Below are 24,348 nucleotides of genomic sequence, written 5' to 3'. Positions count from 1 at the left end.
TCCCAGTTACATGAACCAACAAATCTTTATTTTCCTACGGACAGTTTCTGTTACTCTCAATCAATAGTCCTGACAAATACATTATATACCACATTTTCCTATGTGCACAATCAAGGAGAGGTAGGAGAGGAAGAGAAATGTTTATTTCCTTTTAGAGGCAGAGAAATTAAAAGTACCCAAAGGTTACATGACAGGTTAGTATGTTCTGCCCATGAGAATATGCTATCCTTCATGTAAGCTGGAGAATCCAATACAAAGATTATAATAATTATACAAATATTTAGCAAAATATTCCATAAAATTTCAGTAAAAAAATTTAATACATGGCCTTTGAAGTCCAGGATTGCGGAAGTGGGAGAAAATATGACATGTTTTATGTGGCATGAACAAATGGCATTGCTCGTAATACTCTAACATGGCTTAAAGAGGATGTTCATGCCCACAGAGCTCACTGCTGTCTGTAGTATATACTTACTTTGAAGACTAGAGGCACCTTCCTTGATGGTTATCTGACAAGGGCTGTTAATTTCAAGGCCTCAATACTGATACTACATGGCTGCAAATCAGGCTTTTGTTTAATCTGTCCTTGAACCATTTCTCTATTTTCAGATAGCAAGGCCTGGTCGGAAGACGCCATCATTGTCCTGCCCACATAAGAGGAATTGTTATGGGCAAGGCTAGAGTGCTTACATAGTGTCTGAGTTTTAAACACCTGTCATTATAGACTTTGTCCTGCCACATGATATGAAACAAGGCAAACTATAATTTGGTCAGAGGTCACAGCCGTAAAAGCAGGTTTAGTTCCTGTATGGTAAACCAGGAAATACTGCTGCTTACCTCTGGCCTACTCTTAATTCTGAACAAGAATAGCTACATATATTAAATATTTTAATAACCTAATTCTGTAGACATTCATGTTTTTAGATGTTATACTAAAATATTTTTTCACCTGAAGTGTTTAGAAAAATTTAATATAGAAAAATGTATTCCATACAGGTATTAGTCAGAGGGGCTGCAAAAACACACAGCATCAAAATCTTAGTGACTGAAAACAACAGTTTCTCATTTATGTTACATGTTCATCCTAGGTTGGTGGATATTCTGTTCCATGTTGTTCTCTCTCATCTTGACTGGTCACTGTGACAGGGAGAATGGAATATAATGAATTATGCATCAGCTCTTAAGACTTAAAAGCTTCCACCTAGAAGTGACAAAAACCACTTATATTTTGTTTGCCGAAACAGTCACATGACCATGTCAGTTCCCAAGGAAATATAATCCTACCAGTATGGAGAAGGAGAACCAAAAATATTGACAAATGCAAACGATGACTACAATCATAGATAAGGATATTGTATTATACAAGATGCTTTCAGTTGCAAGCAATCTGACTCAAGAGAAACAAAAAACACAGTAGTTTATTTAACTGGTAAATTCAACAGGGATTCAGAAATGCATTGATGTTATTAGGTCTTTATTTTCCACTCTTTCTCTTTGACTTTGCTTTCTTCTTATTCTTAGGTAGACTGTCTCTGTGTGGTGGTAAGATGACCACCTACCACACTAAGCATATATCATCCTTTTAATCAGAGTCCAGAAAAAAATTAACCATTTTTACCTCCAGAGAGACCTATATCCATCTCTCAAAATGACAGTGGCCCTGCTTGGGTCATGTGCCACCATAATATCCAGGGAAGAGGAGTGCTTTGATTGACCAGCCTGACATGGGTCTATGGACATATGACCATCCAGTGGTAGAAAAGCAAGGCTGAGTGATTCTCAGCCCTACCAGAATCAGATGGAGTAAAGTAGACACAGTTCCCAAAAGGAAAAGATGAAGACTATACCAAAAGGTAGCAGCTACCTACCAAGAGAGCTCGACTTTTTCATTTCCTTCATCATTCCCCTCAACTCTGATGACATGTATGAGACTAAATTCCATAAATATAAACCTATGTAGTCTTGGTGTCATACTATAAATTGTTGCTGATGTTAAGCCAGGTCAGTTGTAAAAACACACACTAGGGAACACATATGGGTAAATGCTGGGACAAAACTTCTTTAACTTATTTTGCATAAGGCACTTCTGAGTACAAATCCAAGCAAGTTACAACGAAATTCCCTCTTGCAGAATGAACTGCTAACAAATTATTCTTGAGATGCTTATATAAATGATAAAATGGCAACATGATTACCAGGCTTCTTACTAGTAAAAGGCTCGAAGAAGATAAATGACTTCCCAGTCACAGAGAGCATATAGTAGTGCTAGGATTTAAATCCCAGTTTGATTCTTTCCTTGGCAGGGGCAGAGGGTGAAATGGTAACAGGCATCAGATTACTAACTTCAGAAGGACAGCAATTTTTGTTTTTGTATCTCAAGCAACTAGAACAGTGCTTGGAACATACTAAGTTAGTGATAAAGAAGCCCAAGAATTAAGCTCCTTTTCCTATATTAAGTAATAGTCAACAGCAATAAAAATAAATTTGGTTTTCTCACTTTGTCATTCTTCTAAAACTTGGCTAAACACATTTCCACAGGAATAAAATGCTTGAAAGTTCCAGGTAATATGCATTATGACTTGGCATATCCCTCAGTATAGCTTTTTGAAGCTGGAAAGGACAAACACAAAACAATGAAGAAATAATTTAGGGAAAAAATAAATAGAATGAATGAGTACAGAAAAAAAAAAACAAAAACCCCAGCGTAGCTACAATATCTGTAATGTGAATGTTTTTCTAAATCAATATAAGCCTTAGGTTTTAGTAGTAATGCTATCTAATACATTTCTTAACCATTTTAAAGAGGATAATTACATATGATAGAACCTCTGCTTACCTTCCTGCCATAGCTGGGTTAAGCTGTATTTCTAGCCAATTCCTAACACTCTCCTAATTACTAGAACAATTTAGCTGATGCTTTTGGTTCTTCACTTAGAGAACTAAGTAACAGAAAAGGCAGCCATGGAGGTAGAGCCATCATGTTAGACTAGATAAAGGATAAGATACAAAACTCACCTGTATGTACAAAAACAGAATTATTGATCATCTGTGAACCCTGCCATCACAGGAAGTCTTTAACAAATTCAGTAAGTGATCTTGATTGCAATGAACTCTCATTGACTACACAAGAAACTTTTAATTTTTCCTTTCGTAGCACTTGGTAGCAAAACCCCCTTAAGAATCCTGCTCTTTTATCTTCTTAAGCTACACAACAAATTTAAATACAAAGTAAAGACTTTCTCAGCAGGGTCTGAATCCACTGTGAACTTTTAGAATAGATTCCCAACCACTCAAAACTCCCTAGGACTCCTACAGAAAGATGGCATGCTTTAACCCCTCTTCCTAGTTCCACAAAAATGGATCAAAAGCAGAAATGTGTGTTTTAGAGAAAAGGCTAAAGACAAAAGTCAGGCAGTGAGAATCCCTGGAAGCAAGTGATTTGCCAAACTTTAAAGCAGAAGAGAAAACACATTTTCTGGTTACCAATTCCTTAGAAAATATTAAATCAGAAGATCCCAGTTTCCAGGCCTAGAATTACATATTGCTGAATGAAATACATCAATGGTATTTAAATCCTTTGTGAAGCTAGAACAATCTATTTTGGTAAAGCAGTTTTTGGGGAGACATTATTAACATTTCAAACACTGTCAACAATTAACCTTGATCAACCTGAAGCTTTGTTCAGCAGTATAATTACAGACGTTATCTAGTATTGTGGGAAACAAAGACACACAGATGTTTCCAAGCAACTAACTACATTCTGTCATTTCCTGCAAGTGACAGAACCTTTTCATTGGTGTTTGTGAAAAGCCAGCTTCGAAGCAAAACCCCAGTGGTGTTAAAGTAAGCAACCCTTCTGCTTCCATTTCCATCTCCAAATGACATTTGTAAAATTAAACCATATACATGTTTCTGTACCATTCGAGACTAGAGTCCTAAAGTCTGTTAGTGTAGGCTAGACAAGTCCACATGTGACCCATGAATGGAGTGCTATTCCATGAGCCACAAAAAGTGGGTGGATCTCAGAGAGACATCTGAACCTTTCGTGAGATTGTTAGACTGTAATAGTGGCTGTTTATTAAAGGCTAACAATGTGCCAGGCCTTAGTCGAAGTGCTCTGCAACCATTATCTCATTTAATCTTCACACTAATCCTCCCTCCAAGGTAGGTATACTATTTATCATTTCCATTCCTTGGATGAAGAAATTAAGACAGAAGAAAAGTAACTTAACTAGGGTCATATACATTCCTTACCACCACACCATAACACCATACTACTATTCTGTCAACTTCCCTTTTATTAAGAGCTCCATTCCCTGACAAGTGAGTTAACCAAACTAAATCACAGGGATATGAAGCCCCAACTGTCGATGGCTTGTGTGTGTGTGTGTGTGTGTGTGTGTGTGTGTGTGTGTGTGTGTACATATATATATGGAGAGAGGAGAGAGGGAAGAAGGGAGCCTGGGTTCTTCCTTCGCTGCTGTATTCACATTTCCTTGCCTGACCTCTTTCTTCAGGGTATGACTTTAGCTTCCATTTATTGTGTATACGTTACCTATCACTCATTTATTCTTCTTTTAACCAATATGTACAGAGTACCTCCTATGTGCTAGACATTGTACTGATTGCTGGGGAAATAGTTGTGCTCATAAAGAAGCCCATTCTCCATAGCAAAGACAGGCAAATATTTTTTAAAAATCTCAACCTGGTCACTCCCCAGCTGAAAACTCTTCAGTGGCTTTTTGTTGTCCAAGAAATAAAGATCAAGATTTTTTTTTTTTTTTTTTTTGAGACAGAGTCTCGCTCTATCGCCCAGGCTGGAGTGCAGTGGTGCAATCTCGGTTCACTGCAAGCTCCGCCTCCTAGGTTCATGCCATTCTCCTGCCTCAGCTTCCCTAGTAGCTGGGACTACAGGCGCCCGCCACCTCACCTGGCTAATTTTTTGTATTTTTAGTAGAGACGGGGTTTCACTGTGTTAGCCAGGATGGTCTCGATCTCCTGACCTGGTGACCCGCCCGCCTCGGCCTCCCAAAGTGCTGGGATTAGAGGTGTCAGCCACCGCACCCAGCCAAGATCAAGATTTTTGACTTAGTTTATAAGGCTGCAGCATCTGGCCTTTTGCTGACTTTATCAGCACCAGCTTGTTATTTTCTCCCTTATTTTCTTTGTTCCAGCTTTACTGACCTTCTGTCAGTTCCTTGAATGTGCCAGTTTCCTGATCTGTAAGTTTTTAATTCGTGTTCCCCACCTAACTTTTCCCTGGTTGACTTCAACTCATCATTAGAGTACAACTCAAAATACCATTTCCCCAAGAAGGCTTTCTCTTGACCACGAACCTTAACATCACTTTTTCCCCCAAGCCAGGTTGGGTCCCTGATTGCTATATTCTCATAGTATTGTATACTTTCCGATTTGCAGAATTGATCATAATTTAAAATTTCACTGCATAATTAGCTGTTTAATCCCACCTTTCTCCATTAGAGTATAAGTTTCAAAGGGAAGAATCATGTTTATGGTTTATCACATGCACCACTATATCCTCAGCAACCAGTGCAGTGTCTAGCACATAGGAGGTACTCAGCACATATTGGTTAAAAGAATAAATGAGTGAAAGGTAATCATATACATAAGAAATGGGAGCTAAGGACATGCCCTTAAGACATAGGGGTCAGGCAAGAAAGAGTAAATACAGTCAGTGAAGTAAGTACCCAGGCCAGTTCTGCTCTCCTTTTGGTATTATGCCTGGTATAGCTGCTCCAGTCTGAGCCAGTTTAATTAGATCAAGATAGAGATGTAGAACCAGACTAGTGGAAACCACAAATGGGAAAGGAAATGAAGCAGTAGTGCTTTAATGCATGACAATGAGAGATGGAGGCTGACCATAAGTCCTGGGCATAACTTTGCATAGTAGAATTTAAATTATTACTACACAGCAACATACATTTGATTAACGTGCCAGTGGATTTTAATTTTTACTTGTTATATGGAGCTCATAACAGGATAAGCCATAAATTCTGGGTGCCAGAATTGTTTGATATAGTCGTGGCTGCTTTGCAGCTCACCTTTAAGGCATCTAGCAGACCCAGGTGAGGGTCTGCTACTGTTAAAGAAATTTGAGAAGGAAAAAAGCAGTTACATGTAGAAAGAAACCTCCCCCAAAGGACATTGAACACGTCTGCGGACATAACCTATACCCTACTCAGTTCCAAGGCTCTTCACAGTAGCCTGCAGAGATTCAGACTTAAATTGAGGAGGGGAAAGGTAAAAGGATGTGTGTGATAAAAACCTCTTTCTCTCCTGTATTAACTTAGGGCAAATACAGTATTTCCTATATTTTCATCTTTAAGATGACAAATAAGAGACGCTAATCTAGATGTAAGACTCCAAAGAATCCCAGCTTATTTTTAAGTCTAAAGTGAATTTTAAAAATTTTCACTGTAAGATACCAATAAAACAACTTTGACACTTCTTGCCATCTCACCACCAGAATGCAACTGTTTATCTTTTTTTTTTTTTTTTTTTTTTAAGATGGAGTCTTGCTCTTGTTGCTCAAGTGCAATGGTGTGATTTCGGCTCACTGCAACCTCTGCCTCCTGGGTTCAAGTGATTCTTCTGCTTCAGCCTCCTGAATAGCTGGGATTACAGGCATGCGCCACCACGCCCAGCTAAGTTTTTTTTTTTTGTATTTGTGGTAGAGATGGGGTTTCGCCATGTTGGCGAGGCTGTCTCCAACTCCTGGCCTCAGGTGATCTACCAGCCTCGGCCTCCCAAAGTGCTGAGATTACAGGTGTAAGCCACTATGCTCAGCTGCAACTGTTTATACTTAAGGCCTCTTGTGTGTTTTCATTCTTCTTTTGTTATTTATTTATATATAGTTTTTATGTAGTTGTAATCAGAGCGTATATGTAAGTTTTGCTCATTTTTCAAATTTGGCAAGGAATGGACTATTCTCTTCTTGTGCCGCAACTGTACCTATTATACACATTTTCTCTATTACTGTACTTACCACACTGTATTTCAATCATTTTACTTATAAATCTGTCTTTCTAGGCTTTGAGCATTTGAGGATAAAAGCTATCTTCTGGTTTTTTTGACATGGGGTCTCGCTCTGTTGCCCAGGTGAGGGTGCAGTGGTGCTATCACAGCTCATTGCAGCCTTGAATTCCTGGACTCAAGGGATCCTCCCACCTTAGCCTCCTGAGTAGCTGGAATCACCATACCCAGCTAATTTTTTAAATTTCTGGTAGAGATGGAGTCTCCCTATGCTGCTTAGGCTGATCTTGAAGTCCTGCACCCAAGTGATCCTCCTGCCTTGGCCTCCCAAAGTGCTGGGATTATAGGCGTGAGCCTGGCCCTGTTTTTCCTTTAAGTAATGTTTGAATAAATGAATGATGGCTATACAATTTTGTTCTACCCATTTGTTTCAAGAAATTTTAAAATTTCTTTCTTAACTGCTTCATTGACCTGCTGGTCATTCAGGAGCATACTGTTTAATTTCCATGTATTTATATAGTTTCCACAGTTCCTCTTGTTACTGATTTCTAGTTTTATTCCATTGTGGTCAGAGAAGATACTTGATTTCAATTTTTTTTGGTTTTCCAGTTTTTTCTTTTCTTTTTTTGAGACAGTCTTACCTATTGCCCAGGCTGGAATACAGTGGCATGATCTCAGCTCACTGCAACTTCCCCCAGGTTCAAGCGATCCTTGTGCCTCAGCCTCCCGAGCAGCTGGGATCACAGGTGTGCACCACCACACCCAGATAATTTTTGTGTTTTTAGTAGAGACAGAGTTTTACCATGTTGGCCAGGCTGGTCTTGAACTCCTGGCCTCAGGTGATCTGCCTGCCTCGGCCTCCCAAAGTGCTGGGATTACAGGTGTAAGCCACAGAGCCCAGCCATTTTTTTCTTTTATTTTGTTAAGACTGGTTTTGTGGTCTAACATATGGTCTGTTCTTCAGAATGCTCCATATGCTGAGAAAAAAATGTGTATTCTGTAGCCATTGGAAGAAATGTTCTGTAAATATCTCTTAGTTCCATTTGGTCTATAGTGCAGATTAGGTCTGCTGTTTCTTTGATTTTGTGTCTGGATGATCTTTCCAATATTGAAAGTGGAATGATGAAGTATCCAACTATTATTGTATTGGGGTTCATCTCTCTCTTTCACTCTAATAATATTTGCTTTATATATCTGAGTGCTCCAATGTTGGGTGCATATATATTTACAATTGTTATATCCTCTTGCTGAATTAATTCCTTTATCATTATATAATAGTCCTCTTTGTCTCTATAGTTTTTGTCTTGAAATCTATTTTATCTGATATAAGTATAGCTACCCTTGCTCTTTTTTGGTTTCCATTGGCATGGAATATCTTTTTCCATTCCTTTATCTTTAGTCTATATGTGTCTTTATAGGTGAAGTGTGTTTCTTATAGGCAACAGATCATTAGATCTTGTTTTTTCTCTATTTGGTTATTCTATGTCTTTTGATTGCAGAGTTTAGTCCATTTACATTCAATGTTAATATTGATAAGTAAGGACTTACTGTTGTCATTTTGTTATTTGTTTTCTGTTTTTTTTCCTTCCTTCCTTCCTTCTTTCCTTCCTTCCTTCTTTCCTTCCTCCCTCCCTCCCTTCCTTCCCTCCCTCTCTTTCCCTCCTTCCCTCCCTCCCTCCTTCCCTCCCTTCCTTCTTTCCTCCCTCCCTTTCTCCTTCCCTCCCTCCCTCTCTCCCTCCCTTCCTTCCTTCCCTCCCTCCCTCCCTGCCTCCTTCCCTTCCTACCCTCCCTTTTTTGAAAGTTATTTTCTTTGATGTTATGTTTTAATGTCTTGCTTTATGTTTTTTGTGTATCTATTGTAGGTTTTTTGCTTTGAGGTTACCCATGAAGGTTGCAAATAACATCTTGTAACCCGTTATTTTAAACTGATGACAAATTAACTTGATATAATATTTTTTAAATATCAGAAACACAATAGAAAAATACACAAAAGAAGTTAAATGACTTTCACAGAAGAAAAAGATATACAAATGGCTTAACATTTGAAAAAAATATTCAATAGTTCTCATATCTAATACATTGTTTTTACCTCTCAAACAGGCAAAGATAAAAATAAGTCTGATATCACATTGAATTGGCAGGTAACAAAGAAATGATGAATGCTTGAAGTGATTGAAACCCCATTTACCCTGGTGTGATTATTACACATTGTATGCCAGTATCAAAATACCTCATTTATCCCATAAATATATATACCTACTATGTATACATAAATATTAAAAATTTAAAAATATTATAGAACACATTATGTATTATAGAAAATAGCTCTTTGTCATGTGTTGAAAGTCTTTTTCCCAACCTGTGGTTTTGACTTTGTTTATAAGATCTTTTAATGTAGATTTTTTGACTTTATGTACTTGAATTTAGCAATGTTTTCTTTTATTGTTTCTGGGTTTTGTGTCATAAAAAGATCCTCCCTACTCTAAGATTATAAAAAAATTCTCCTACATGATCTTCCTTGTGGTGTCAAATTTTTTACACTTAATTCTCAGATCCATCTATATTTTGTCACAGAGTGAGGTAGAGAGGCAACTTAATTTTTTTCCATTCATTTAATATTAATTATACAATTTCTCATGGAACTATATAGTTTTAATTAAGTTTTTCACTTTAATGGCTTCACTATATTACCATAGTTTACTTAACCATTCCCTCCTCTCATTACTAAAATATTCATTAAAATTTTAGTACATATCCTTTTTAAAAAATATAATTTCCTCAGAGGAAATATTCAAGAGTTAGATTTCTGGGTCAAAGCATTTGATCATTATTATAACTCTTGACTAAAATGTCAGACTGCCAGGATCAAATCAATCTATAATCTTTACAACCAATCATCAAGTAAGATGCATATATGAATATGGTATATGAAACCTTTCCAAACAGAAATTCCCACTAGGCATTATTCAAATCTAAGCAGGTTTATAATCCAGAATCAGAAAAACTGCATCACACTTCTACAGAATCTGACTAGCCTAAGAACTGCTGTTATTTCTTTGGGGCAAAAAGAATAAGTGGACAGATTCTTTTGGAGCAAAGGGCATTTCAGAAGAACTCTGTTGGAAAACCCTAAAACAAAAACAAACAACAACAACAAAAAAAACTTAGCCAAAACGGCATTGCACTGGACTCAGAAGAAGACCATAGCATTCAAATTCAAGGTTGTATTTCATTGTTCACGTTGGTCCTTTCCCTTCCCAAGAGCAGTTTCCCTTTCACCCACATTCTTTCCAGATACCTTAAGGATCTAACCATCATCTGACACTTTGTAGTCAGGTTCCTCCATGAGCAGTCTTCTGCTCAGCTCCTGGACCAGGCCCTGCAAATTCAGTTCAAGTAAGACCAGGAAGTAAGATGTTGATCCAAAGTGGAATTTCCAGCCCCAGCTCATGCATGATAGGAGGGCACTTCCTCATGCAAATGCACCTAGTGCAGCTAGAGCAGATTTTTAGCTTCTTTGGAGCTGTGTCTCTCTCTATAATTTATTGAAATTCATATACTGTTTATAGCCCTTTCTTCTCTTTCCCTTGTCCCTGCTGCCTCCTGGGCTCTCCTTAAAGGAACATTTTACCCTATCTCTACTAAAAATACAAAAAAATTAGCTAGGCGTGGTGGTGGGCGCCTGTAGTCACAGGAGAATGGCGTGAACCCAGGAGGCGGGGCTTGCAGTGAGCTGAGATCACGCCACTGCACTCCAGCCTGGGCGACAGAGCAAGACATCGTCTCAAAAAAAAAAAAAAAAAAAGGAAGCATTTTAGGAGACAGGTTTCTTTTGAAAGAATTATTATTATTAATAATTTTATTATTTATAAATTTTATAATGCCTCTTCTGAAAATTTGGTACAATGTCATGGTATGAATGCTTATATGACCAGAGATGTGAGTCACAACCCTGGGGTGGATTCCAAGTACATATCTGACAGGCAAAATGGCATGGTGAGCATAGCCTTGGAAATCAGACTTGAACTTTATCACTTAATAGATGTGTGATCCTAAGCAAATCCCTTAAATATATCACCACGTTAGAGAGGCCCTTCTTGAACATCCTTTATCTAAATGATAAATCTTATCATCGTTTTTCCATTTGAATTTTTCATAACATTATCATATTCTGTAATTGAATATTTATGTTTTTTATTGTGTCTTCCCCGATGGACTGTAAATTCCATAAGGGCAGAGTTTGCTTTGTTCATCACTGAATACCCATTGCCTAGTGCTCTGTGCCTGCCACAGAGTAGACTTAAATAATTGTGGAATAAATAAGCTCAGTTTTCTCAAAACTCAGAAAACAAGAATATCTCTTCTAGAACAGGGATAAATACTACTGACATCAGAAATGTAATGTGAAATAACGTAAGTACTAACATTTGTTTTTACTAACCAGGCACATGGTAGTGCTCAAGAAATGTTAGCCATCTTTTCAGTTATTTGTGGTTTTAACAGCAAGTCATGGCCTTTGTAACTCTACTTTTCTAATTATAAAGTGAGAGGAAAAATTACTACCCCTTTTCTACTGCCAAAGCACACTGTTGAGATTACAGAAAATATACAAAAGGCATTAGGAGTGACTCAGCAGACAGGATCCACTGAGATTAAGAATTTGTTAAATTTACAACTCTCATGACATTTGTCTTAATCGGGGTCATCCATTGCTCTCTACAAGGTTAACACTTCTTGCCTAATAGCTTTGAAATTACAGCTTCACCAGGACTTTACATTCAGCACTAAGAAAACAGACATCTTAGGCTGGGTGTGGTGGCTCATGCCTATAATCTCAGCACTTTGGGAGGCCGAGGAGGGCGGATCACCTGAGGTCAGGAGTTCGAGACCAGCCTGGCCAACATAGTGAAACCTATTCTCTACTAAAAATACAAAAATTAGCCAGGTGTGGTGGCAAGCACCTGTAGTCCCAGCTACTTGGGAGGCTGAGGCAGGAGAATCACTTGAACCTGGGAGGCAGAGGTTGCAGTGAGCCAAGATCATGCCACTGCACTCCAGCCTAGGTGACACAACACAGTGAGACTCTGTCTCAAAAAAAAAAAAAAAAAAAAGTAAGAAAATAGACATCTTAGATAGCAAACTAGGGTTGAGAAAGATTGTGCTTGAGTACAATAGTGGCAGCACTCTAGAAATTCACGGAAAGAAAGGAAAAAATTAATCTGGCTATAAAACACCCCAGTAATATCCAATTTCCAGTGATAGATACCATCTTACTGGTGGCAGCAGTGGGCTATCCATTGTAGCTGCCAGCTGTAGTGGGGAGGCATGGGTGGTGGCAGCAGGAGCAGCTACGGGAGCAGCAGTGGTGGCGGTGGGACCCCTGTGGCCCATGTCCCCGAGGCAGCCAACTGCACCACCCCCACCCTTGCACGGCTGGTCAGGACCCACTCTCCCAGGCCCAGAGCCTCTGCTGTGGCCTCAATCTTGCTCCCTGCCACATCCCAGGAGCCTGTGAGAACCCAGCCAAAGGCACAGCCAAGACTTGCAGGGCTGGTCCCAGGAGCATCAGGTTTGTTTGCACAGGGTTGGCTGGGGCCACTGTGCCACCTGCATCTTGCCCGCTGCCACCGTGAGGGAAACGCAAAGAGGAGGCATGGCCAGGGCTGCGCACTCCATGGAGCTGGGGGGAGCTGGGGAAAAGCAGAAGCCCTGCCCCTTGCAAGCTGGCAGGGTGGGAGCTCCCCAGGCACAACTGCAGCTGCACAAGCCGTGGCTGCAACCTGGGCACCCCTGTGCTCTTGGGAGCCTGAAGCAGGCGGGAGCCCTGCCCTCCCAGGCATAGCTGCAGCTGCCCAAACCTCGGCTGCAGACCCAGGCATCTCTATACTTTTGAGGGCCCAGGAAGGTCCCTCCTTCCCCAGCAGGCTTGGAAGTGCCTACTCTCACTGTCTGGCTTCTCCTGGCTGTTGGTGCCCACTCTGATCATGGAGCAAAGCTGAGGCTGAGCCTGGGCACTGGTGCAACCCAGCCAGGTGTGTGCATGCTCAAGGCAGCACTGACATGCCAGCCCCCTGGCACCCTGGTCCCCTCCAGACACTGGGTTTGGTCACTGACAAGCATGAGATGGAGGCTGAGGGGGCAGGCCAAGGGCAGCTTGGTGTTGGCCTGCAGGTGCCCCTTGGCATGAACAGCCTGGGCACCATGAATGGAAGCAGGAAGCAGGCAGGCTCCTAGGCAGACGGTGGTCAGTCCCTGGTGAAGTCCCACCTGCAAGCCACGAAGGACCTGAAGCATGGAGGCCAGGCTGCTGGTCCCGCAGACTGCAGTGGGAATTTGTAGTGCTTTTTCTGGGCTGCCCACGTCCACTCATGAACCAACTGGCATGCACTTCCTTCCCTCTGAGGCCCATGAAAAGCCCCGGACTCAGCCAGACCAGAAGAGAGGACGGGATGATCTGCCTGTAGAGAGGAGTTACCCTCTCTGTTGGAGCTGAACACTCATCGGGATGACCTGCCTAGCAGAGAGGGGCCACCCTCTCTGCTGAGAGCTGAACAACACCCTGGCTATGGAGAGGAGCTACCCACTGTGGGTATCCTCTGAGCCATTCTATCGCTCAATAAAGCGTCTCTTCACCTTGCACACCCTCCACTTGTCTGCATACCTCACTCTTCCTGGACACAGGACAAGAATTCGGGACCTGCTGAATGGCAGGGCTAAAAGAGCTGTAATACAAACAGGGCTGAAACGTGCCCCTTGCTCACCATGTTGCAGGCGACAATAGGGAAAGAAGACAATAAGGAGAGAAGAGCTGTGGCCCTTTGGGGAACCCAGACCTAGGAGCTCAATGAGCCAGGGTTGTGACACCCTCTTTAGGGATCTGTGGTTCCTGGCATCTCTAAGCTTCCAGGAGCCATCACGTTCCCCAGTGTCAGCCGTGGAAGCTGGTTGCTTATGGTATGCCAGGCTTCCATCACCATGGCAACAGGGGCTGATGTCATACCAAGCCAAAAGATCAGGCTCTGCCTCTCCCATTGCAGCCAGTGTGCCTGGCTGTGCACAGTGGCTGGACCCTTGCTTACACACCCCTCGCCACCCCATGCCTGGCTCACCCTTGGCAGGTATGGGATCCAGGCCGGTAATGTGTAACCTGCCAGGCCGAGTGGGTGGAACGAGCTCAGCAGGCCAGAGCAAAAGTTGGGCAAAGGCGCCATTGGCCACAGAGGTTTCTGGCTGGCAAAGCAACACCCCAAGGATGCTGTAACATTACCTCTTGAAATAGGAAACTTGATTATTAAGCTAACTCTTCCTTCCCTGTACTTCTAATAACAATGTATCTTTACAATATTCCAAATTCAGTCTTCAGATGCCCCCAAATCTGTAATCTTATAATTCCCCACTAATGAATTTCTGAGAATTGTGATTTTCAACTCTGGCACACAATCACCTATGGACCTTTGTGAAGAAGAAATATGTCAGGTCTCATTTAAGACCTACTGAACAAGAAACTTCCTAAAGTGAGACTTAAGTTTCTATATTTTTAAAATAAACTCTACAGATTATTCTTGTGTAAAACTAGAGTTGAGAATCACTACTGCATTTGACCCTGACCTCCTAGCACCAGAATAACAACTTACATTCAAGGGCAAAGGCAATCCAGCAGAAGTTAAAGAGCACCGGCTGGGAGTGTCTGGCAGACTTAGCTGTCACTACCAGCATGGTCACATACCTTAAGCAAGCCTGGTTCCTCACCTTTAAACAGGGACTACTAAAAGTATTTGCCTCAAAGACTTGGATTCAACACTAAACTGTATAAAAAGCATTTAGTACAATGGGTGTCACATGGTAAGTACTCATAGTAAGGGGTCCTTCCCCTCACCCCACCCTTTCCAAAGGGTAAATTTTTCCCAAGCTATAATCTTAAAAATCTGAGAAAACCTACAACTCCTCCTGTTTTGCTTGCTCTCCCAAACCAAAATAAGAGGAAAATATACCTCAGCAGGACCTGCCTCAGATTATGGAAGTAAGATAACTCAACTAGTTGGAGCTTTTATTTGGTTAATTTTGCAAATTTGGCCGAGGCTCCTTGTTTCTGCCTACAAATTGTTTCACTGCCACTTTCTGCATTCTTTGAAACATGCCAGATGTTTCAAAAATACAGCTCTGGTAAAAAGAGGGATCAGGAGCCTAGACCAATACAAATCCAGCACAGGAGAGCATGGTGTGTCTGAAGTATCATTTTAGATTCCTTTAGCCAAGGCATCAACTATGTGCAATTTACAATTAAATCACTGTGCTAAGAGCTATTGATAATATAAAGATGTCTAAGAGAATATTTTTGGCCTTTCAATAGCCATTTCATGTACTTAAATAATATATTTTAGAAGTTGTCACAAGTTAGCCAAGCCACAAGCCAAATTAGGGATGGTGAAGAAAATGGAAGATGGTCAGGATGCCCACTTTTTCTTCTTCTTTTTCTCCAGAGCTGAAGTATGAACTTCATTATGTCTGCAGACAACAGTGGCACTGCCTTGACTCTGTTGAAGAGCTGGTGACATGAGGGAATCCTGCATCTGCCCTGCTCTCTACTTGGCACAGATAATGCGCCAGGCCCTCTAAGCACTTTAAATAAGTTATCTCATTTAATTCTAACAACTCCATGGGATAGGTACTATTATTATTCCCATTTTATAGATAGGGGAATTGAGGCTTAGAGTGAAGTCACAGTCAGTAAGTGGTGAAGCTGGGCTCTGACTCAGGTTGTCTGAACCTTCAACTTGAGCTCTTTAACTACTACATGATGCTGAGCCCTCTCTCTGATTCTGAAAGTCTGAGAGAGCCCTCTAAAAAGCATAGCCTGATAGCCACATCAAAATCACATGGTCAAGAAGTCGGGAAAGTGGTTATTCCTGGTGTATGATGGCTGGGAGGGTGAGTCAGTAGTGACTGAAAGGAGCAAGGAGGGATTGGCAAAGGGGGAAATAGTACTGAGGAGTTGTAATATTCCATTTCCTGATCTAGGTACAGGTTACTTACTTCATGATTGACCTGTGTTTGTGAAAACATCAGTTTGTGAAAATTCATTGTTATACATAAAAGCACAAGATAAGTACACTTTTCTGTATGTATATTTTACTTCAGTAAAAGTATAAAACACAAAGTATAAAGTGATCTTTAATTATTTTTTCTTTACTCTAGCTCCCTAGCAATGTTGACACAGGAAGAATAAGTCTTTATACCCTTTATACCTTATGGAAAAGACATGGAAAACTTTACCCTTCGCTGACTTAAATTTATACTAGATTTGGATTATCTCATTTCAGTATCTTGCTTTTAACAGAAGACTAGCCAAGGAATTTCACTGAATAGAAAGAATGTAAGTTAATTGTGTTGTACCTGAGTAATCAAATGCATACACCCAACTCTTAAAAAATTGTAGTCTATCTCACATTTTATCCTGCTGCTCAAGGAATAGATGTTACAATGTTACAAATGTTGCAGATTAGATTTCTAATATGGAGGTGCAAAAATTAGCATAGCTAGAGTTAAACCAGTGTTCTTTTTCTGTTTTTTCTTTTCTTGAGACAGGGTCTCATTCTGTCACCCAGGCTGGAGTGCAGTGGCATAATCCTGGCTCACTACAGCCTCAACCTTCTGGGCTCAAGTGATCGTCCCATCTCTGCTTCCCGAGTAGCTGGGACTATAGGAGTACACCACGCCCTTGGCTAATTTTTTTTTTTTTTTGTAGAGACAGAGTTTTGCTTTGTTGCCTAGGCTGGTCTTGAATTCCTGAGCTTAAGCGATCCTCCCGCCTCAGCCTCCCAAAGTGCTGGGATTACAGGTGTGCACCACTGTCCCCAGCCCAAACCAGTGTTCTTAACCCTTGATTCATATTAGAATAATCCTGGAAGCATTTAAAAAAATACCAATACCTGGGCCCTACTCACAGAGATCCTGATTTAACTGGAGGGGGGTGAGACCCTGTTATTAATTTAAAAGATCATCACAGCCAGGCACAGTGGCTCATGCCTGTAACCCCAGCACTCTGGGAGGCCGAGGCAGGTGGGTCATCTGAGGTCAGGAGTTCAAGACCAGCCTGGCTAACATGACGAAACCCTGTCTCTACTAAAAATACAAAAATTAGCCGAGTGTCATGGCAGGCACCTATAATCCCAGATACTTGGGAGGCTGAGGCAGGAGCATCTCTTGAACCTGGGAGGCACAGGTTGCAGTGAGCCGAGATCACGCCACTGCACTCCAGCCTGGGCGACAGAGCGAGACTCAGTGTCAAAAAAAAAAAAAAAAAAAGATCATCAGGTGATTCTAATGGGCAGCCACAATGAGAACCACTGAGTTAAATAAGGCTAATGTCAAAAATAGCCTTTATACCCAAGATTACTACACATCTTATTTCTCCTTAAATGTCACTCAAGAGCGTAAGATTTTTAAAAGAAAATTATTTCTCATAATAATTATTCTGGGATAAAATCATTGAGCTATGCTTTCTTACATCTTAACCTGGAACAAAATAAGTTTAACATCACATTCCTATTAGTGTAAATTTGCATCAGACCCCTTCCAAAGTAAAAAAAAAGGATATTGTTCATGGTAAAACTATGTTTGCCACTAGCAACACTTTTTTTATCTTTTTTCTGACGATGGGCCCTAACAATCTCTCTACAATGCAGCAGAGGTGATGCAGAAACAATTCAAGTAATCCTAAACTCCTGTGGGGCAGCTGTTTGCTATTGGCCAACTGGCCATTTAAAACTCATAATAAAACTCATCTTCTTAGCACCAAATTTCCCTTTTTCCCCCCTCTTTTTCTATTTGTGTATGTTGGCTACTGAAAGGTGTTCTGCAAATGAGTCTGAAAAAATAAACAGAAAATACACATGGTACAGATAGCAGAAATGAAGAGAGTAAATACAAATTATCAGGAATGACAGGACGTGCTTGCTGTAGGCTTAAACACCATCCCCACCTTCCAGCTAACCAGTTTGTTGTTGTATCTGGATGTTCATCCACTACTATCTTGTTTTTGCTTATAATCTCTAGAGATTTACAAAAGTAGATTTAATTACTATAGCAGGCTGGGCGCGGTGGCTCACACTTGTAATTCCAACACTTTGGGAGGCTGAGGTGGGCAGATCACTTGAGGTCAGGAGTTCGAGACCAGCCTGGCCAATATGGCGAAACCCCGTCTCCACTAAAAATAAAAAATAATTGTTAAAAATAAAAAAAATTAGCCAGGCATGGGTGGTGCATGCCTGTAGTCTCAGCTACTCAAGAGACTGAGGCATGAGAATCGCTTGAATCCAGGAGGTAGAGGCTGCAGTGAACTGAGATCGTGCCACTGCACTCCAGCCTGGGTGACAGAGGGAGACTCAGTCTCAAGAAAAAAAAAAAAATTACTATAGCAGTTTCCCCCTCCTAAGTGTAGTTTTCCTTTCTGAGCTAACCATTCATTGTTTTGATCGTTCCAATACACTACATTCCAAAACTTAAAACATACAAGAACAGGATATCTCAGAAGAACCCTGAGAATTGAAGTCCTTTCTATCTTCAATCTATAAGGACTGGCTACTCCACATCAGGCCTTGAATTAGGGTTTACCCTAATGTTGATAACTTTTAAAAATTCTTAAATCCTTCATCTTGAACTTACTATTAGGCTAAATCTTCTCTCTCTCTCAAGCCATTTTTCCACTCCCCAAATGACTCCATGTTAAAAATCCCATAGAAGCTGATTATCAACAAGGATATTGTATTCTGAGACACTGTCCTTCCCTAGAAGAGAATGCAGATCTATAGTCTAAAAATGTAAAAATATTCTAAACCAAATAATTCTTACATTTTAGACTTTCTTTGCATCTGCCTTTTCCACATTTGATTCTAGGGGGTGGCTTTTTCTTTTCTTTAATAACACAAAAGGCTAACATCTCTTCCTTTCACTGGGCTATTCAAACATAAAAGCTTTTTTCTGATTGCACAGAATATAATATTATATCCTTCAAGAATATAATAAACCAAGCAAAGGAATGGAACAGACCATAAAAATAGTATGACTATTCTATATATGACCTTCTGCCTGTTTGGTTGGGTAGGGGTTGGGGTGAGAAGACCAGGGAAATGAGATAAATAAGTTTTATTTTTAGGAAATAAACTAATATAACAAATATTTTCCTGACCACCAGGCTGGGGAAGAAATAGCCCTACAATGGTAAATGAATCCAGTTGTTCCTAGGTGACCACCCATAAGCACAATAATTGGAATCCCAGCTCATCCAGAGCTTCTTCCTCCTTTTAGGTAGGATAGCAGTGGGTACAGGAGAGGGAAATGAAGAGAAGCCTCAGGAGTCTCAGTGCCTGTTGCAGTCACTAGCATCCCAACCTGCTCTAGTCACTGCCTACATTCCTTCTTATCTGAAGCCAAGGTGAAACTCCTGCAGCTAAAGCCAGTATCTTCTTTCTCTGTGACCTCTTCCAGTCACACTGTTACCTTTCTCTGGGGGCAGACAGATCCTCTCCCCATTATGGAGACCTCTAACAAACCTGTGCACAGTAGAGGGAGCAAGTAGCTGCTTCTATCTATTATCTGGTTTCCTGGAGACTGAGTGGGATCAGAAAAGGGGCAGGGGCCTCTCTGCACTCCTGCCTTCTCTTCCAGGAAAGCCCCAAGAGATCTAAGGCAGCCAGCCCTCCAGCCAAATTGGCCTCCAGCCAAATTTATTTCCACTTATCCAGATTTCTTCTCTTCTTCCCACATACTGCATGTAATGATTTTCTCCTTTCCTTTTCAGGGCTTTCCACGAATAGCCATAAAACTAATCTGTGAAGTGTAGAGTATACTTTCTCTAAGGGCCCCTACTCCCCTGGGCCCAGTGATTTGCACATGAGTCAATCAATACTTGGTGAATGAATGAATTATGCAGAAGCAAATGAATGAATAAAACTAACCAAAGTTCATACTTCTGTTATCCCAAAATTGAAGAGAAAGTTCTTCAACGATTGACTTTATCTTCTACTCTTCTTTACATCAGTATTTCTACTTCAAATACTTATCAAGATCCCATACCACTTCCTTTGCAGAAAACTAAGTAATGGAGATTTCAATCATTTTGCTCTGCAAATAACTGCCCCCCACCCCACCCCCAAGGTTAAGGCTTCAAATTACGAAGAAGCTCTTCAATTCCATTTGACATGGGGGTGGGAACAGGGAAGTGAGAAAAGGGGGAAAAAAAAGGTGTGGGAAATACTCCCTGGAAAAACAAAACAGGAGGAGGATCTAACACCTTTAAAAAGCCAGCCAAGTACATGAAACAACTTTTGCCTCTTGAGGAAAAGACGACAACAAATCTGACTTAAATGAATGAAAGGCTTGGCAATAAAATAAAGCAACCCAGAGTAATCTGTAAATACATATACCCAACTAATTGTTTCTCTTTATTTTTTTTGGAGACAGAGTCTGACTCTGCTGTCCAGGCTGGAGTGCAATGGCATATCCTTCCGCCTTAGCCTCCCAAGTAGCTAGGACTACAAGTATGTGCCACCATGCCCGGCTAATTGTTTTATTTTCTGTAGAGACAGGGTCTCGCTGTATTTCCCAGGCTGCTCTTGAACTCCTGGGCTCAAGTGATCCTTTTGCCTTGGCCTCCGAAAGTGTTGGGATTACAGGCATGACCCACCGTGCCTGGCCCCAACTAATTGTTTCTAAGGGAGAAAAACCATTAAAACTAAAGTTACCTTTTCCCGACGTGTCCAACTTCATGAAAATATTCTTCATGTAGATTCCCATGCACTAGTCTCTTTGAGACAAAATCAGTCGAAATAATATGCCAGTATAACAAGTCCAGAGGACTCCACTGCAAACTGAACAATTTTTTTTTTTTTTGAGATGGAGTCTTGCTCTGTTGCCCAGGCTGGAGTGCAGTGGTGCAATCTTGGCTCACTGCAACCTCCACCTTCTGGGTTCAAGCAATTCTCCTGCCTTGGCCTCCCAAGTAGCTGGGACTACAGGCATGCACCACCACGCCAGGCTTTTGTATTTTTAGTAGAGACGAGGTTTCACCATGTTGGCCAGGCTTTCTCAAACACTTGACCTCAAGTGATCTGCACACCTCAGCCTCCCAAAGAGCTGGGATTACAGGCATGAGCCACTGTGCCCAGCCTGAACAAAATAAATCTTATAGGATACCATATAAGGAGACTGGTACATATTCCATCAATGAGGTTGCCCACTGGTGATGAGCTCATGATGGCTATCAGCTGAGATTTCATGTCAGCACTGCTCCTGCTTATCACACAACACTGGACAAAGATTATAACCTTTCACCCTCAGTTTGTCATCTGCAAAATACTGATAATAAGTGTTCACATGGATTTATCAGTTAACGTTTGCAAGCACTAGGAAAATGAGCACCACTCCAGCTATTAATGAATCACAATAACTTAACTCATGCCATTCCAGATTCATCAACACTGAATGAAATGCAGTTGCATAAATAAATAGGTGAATGAGGTCCTGAAATGGTAACTGCATTCACTGTGACATGAAGATGAGGAAGCCAGCCTAAGTGCAGGTAGTAATATGGTGATATACTTGAGACACATCTTACTTCAAGAGATAGTTTACATTAGTGAAACTTCAACAACATGTATGCAGTGCTACTATGAGCAATAAATATCCTGATACAGACAATTCATTTTTTATGGTCAAGGTTTGTAGAACCTAGTTTTAGTGACAGCTACCTGTTGGAAGAGATCAAGTCAAGTAAAATTATAGAAAACAATCAAATCTGTAAAAAACAATACAGTTTTGAAATGTGTTATGATTCGGTTTATATAAACTCTACTTTTTAAAATTTGTGAAGTAGGATTCAATCTATACCAAGACACAGAAAAAAAATGTCCAAGTGGGAAAAAGGTTTGCTATGTTTCTAAACTTCAGTTTGATACAAGGCCATCTTGAACCTCACATAAAATAGGGGGGAAAAATTCCAAGAGCAGCCCAGTCTCCTATGGGTATAACAGTCCAAAAATATGCTTGAATAAAGTCTTTCCTCATAGTGCCATCCCTAATCTGCACAAGCTTCACAGTAAAGGGCAGTACACCTTAAAAAAAATCAGGTTGTCACCAAGTCTTCAACTTAGAGCCACTGAGAAGCAAATAGATAAAAATGTCAGGCATCTGGGCTGAAAGGTGAAGCAGAGGGCAGAGACCAGGGCCTCTCACAAAGAGCTGGTCCTCTCTATTTCTAATTTTCATTAATACAACTGGGACAGTGTCTGCATTTTTGTAGCCAACCCCCTCAGGTTTTTTTGAGGGGGGGTGGTGCTCAATAGGAGACAGTTATCTAAATGACAGTTGGAGAGCTCATTAATTTTCCTGACCCACAACTCTTCCCTTCACTTCCCTCCAGAATACTTCCAACACCCCTTTAAGGTAGAACAATGTGTATGAACTAATAAGGCAAGAGTCCAGCAGGACTTGTTTTCTGGTCACAACACTGCTGAACAAAGTAGGATCTGTTCCAGATGGGATAAAGCAAAGAAACTGGCCAAAACCAGCAGACTGTGACAAGGGCAATCCCTGGCTGCCCTCATTGCTCATTAGCATGGACACTCCCACCAGCATCATGACAGTTTACAAATGCCATGGCAATGACCCGGAAGTTACTGCCCCTTTCCTAGAAAGTTCTAAATAACCCACCCCTCAATTTGCATTAACCTGCCCCTTAATTTACATGTAATTGAAAGTGGGTATAAGCGAGTATATATACAGTTGCCAAGAGCCCACACGTTGCAGACTCTGGGTACACTATCTATGAGTTAGTGCTGTTCCACAAGGAGCAGTACTGTTCAATAAAAGATTGCTGTCTAACACCACAGGTTTGCCCTTGATTTCTTTCCTGGTGAAACTAAGAACCCTCCTGGGCTAAGCCCCAGTTTGGGGGATTATCTGTCCTGCATCACTACTAGGCCATTCAATACTCAGGGGGAAGTTCACTTATATCTCAGGATATACTGAGAATTTCCACTGCTCATTGCAACACACAAAAATAAGTCAATTTAAGTTGTTCTCTAACTTCAGCCTGACTCTGTGGGTAAGTAAGCAGGAGGTCAGATGGGATAAGTAAAATTTATAACATCCCATGAAATGTAGTTAGATTAAGTTCTACATTTAAGATGATCAGGTTGGGTTTCCAGTCCAGTGATTATAACACTATTTGGCTTAACATTATCAATAGCTAAGACATGTGAGGCCCATGTACATGAGGAATAAAGGCCCTGTGGCAGCACCAATACCAAGCAGTTGCCACAGGGAAAAGAATAATACTATTGACCATTAAAAAAATGTGTGCATGAGGGGAAAAAAAATCCCACAAAAACAGTCACACTCTTTATTGAAGGAGACTCACTCAAGGTTCCAAGATGCCACATTTTTTCTACTTCGATAAATAACTTTTGAGTGGTCATTGCCATGGCATTATGCATATACATGTACCATACTGTTTATATATACACTCATTCTAAGCCACCTATTTGCCTTCCCAGACTATTTGGCTGAATGGGGTCAAATAGATAAAATAATAGGCACTATATCAGTTGCATTTAATAGCCAAATTTACCCAATAAGATTTTACTTGAATCACCAAAGTCTGTATAAAAACATATACCTACGTACATTGGAATCAGTAAAGATTTCTGATTCTTCACATTCACAGCAAAGTAATGCTGCTGATTCACTGTCTTCCAAATGAGAGCTCTGTAATACAAACAAGATCATTTCAGAGATCCAAACGAATGGGCCCATAAGCACGAGGGGAAAAGCAAGCTGAAATCACTGAGTCAGTGGTGTTAGCTCACAGGTGAGAAGCTGCAATTCTGATTAGTGATGGCTATTTTGAGAGAACACTGCCAACAAGGTGACTGGTTAGTTGATTGAGGAATGCTTGATCAACTGAAGCATTTCCTATGGTTTCCCGATTTGGGGAAAGAGCCAGCACATCTTTTTCTGTAAAGATGGTGCTGCTAGCCGGGCACAGTGGCTCACGCCTGTAATCCCAGCACTTTGGGAGGCGGAGGCGGGAGGATCACAAGGTCAGGAGATCGAGACTATCCCAGCTAACACGGTGAAACCTGGTCTCTACTAAAAATAGAAAAAATTAGCCGGGTGTGGTGGCCGGTGCCTGTAGTCCCAGCTACTCGGGAGGCTGAGGCAGGAGAATGGCGTGAACCCGGAAGGCTGAGCTTGCAGTGAGCCGAGATCGCGCCACTGTACTCCAGCCTGGGCGACAGAACGAGACTCCGTCTCAAAAAAAAAAAAAAAAAAAGATGGTGCTGCTAATCCTTTATA

At 41.0% G+C, this 24,348-nt stretch overlaps 1 protein-coding gene across 6 annotated transcripts in view; it reads right to left on the bottom strand.

Annotated features, from left to right (window-relative positions):
• The window catches only part of SSH2 (slingshot protein phosphatase 2), a 303,596-nt gene that overhangs the window by 198,631 nt on the left and 80,617 nt on the right, over window positions 1-24,348 (bottom strand). For 2 of the 6 annotated variants that reach the window (XM_003812708.5, XM_034942143.3), the window contains exon 2: window positions 23,677-23,757. The exons of 3 other annotated variants lie outside the window; for them this stretch is intronic. In XM_003812708.5, coding sequence (XP_003812756.4) covers window positions 23,677-23,757 — 81 coding nt within the window. Of the gene's footprint in view, window positions 1-13,754; window positions 13,945-23,676; window positions 23,758-24,348 lie in introns of those variants that run through there. One more of the 6 variants, XM_055101360.2, reaches the window with a different exon arrangement.

The sequence above is a fragment of the Pan paniscus genome, chromosome 19, assembly GCF_029289425.2.
Source record: "Pan paniscus chromosome 19, NHGRI_mPanPan1-v2.0_pri, whole genome shotgun sequence".
In the NCBI taxonomy this organism is placed as follows: domain Eukaryota; kingdom Metazoa; phylum Chordata; class Mammalia; order Primates; family Hominidae; genus Pan; species Pan paniscus.
Note: the sequence above shows the minus strand (reverse complement) of the source record. Positions and strands in the feature narration are given on the sequence as shown.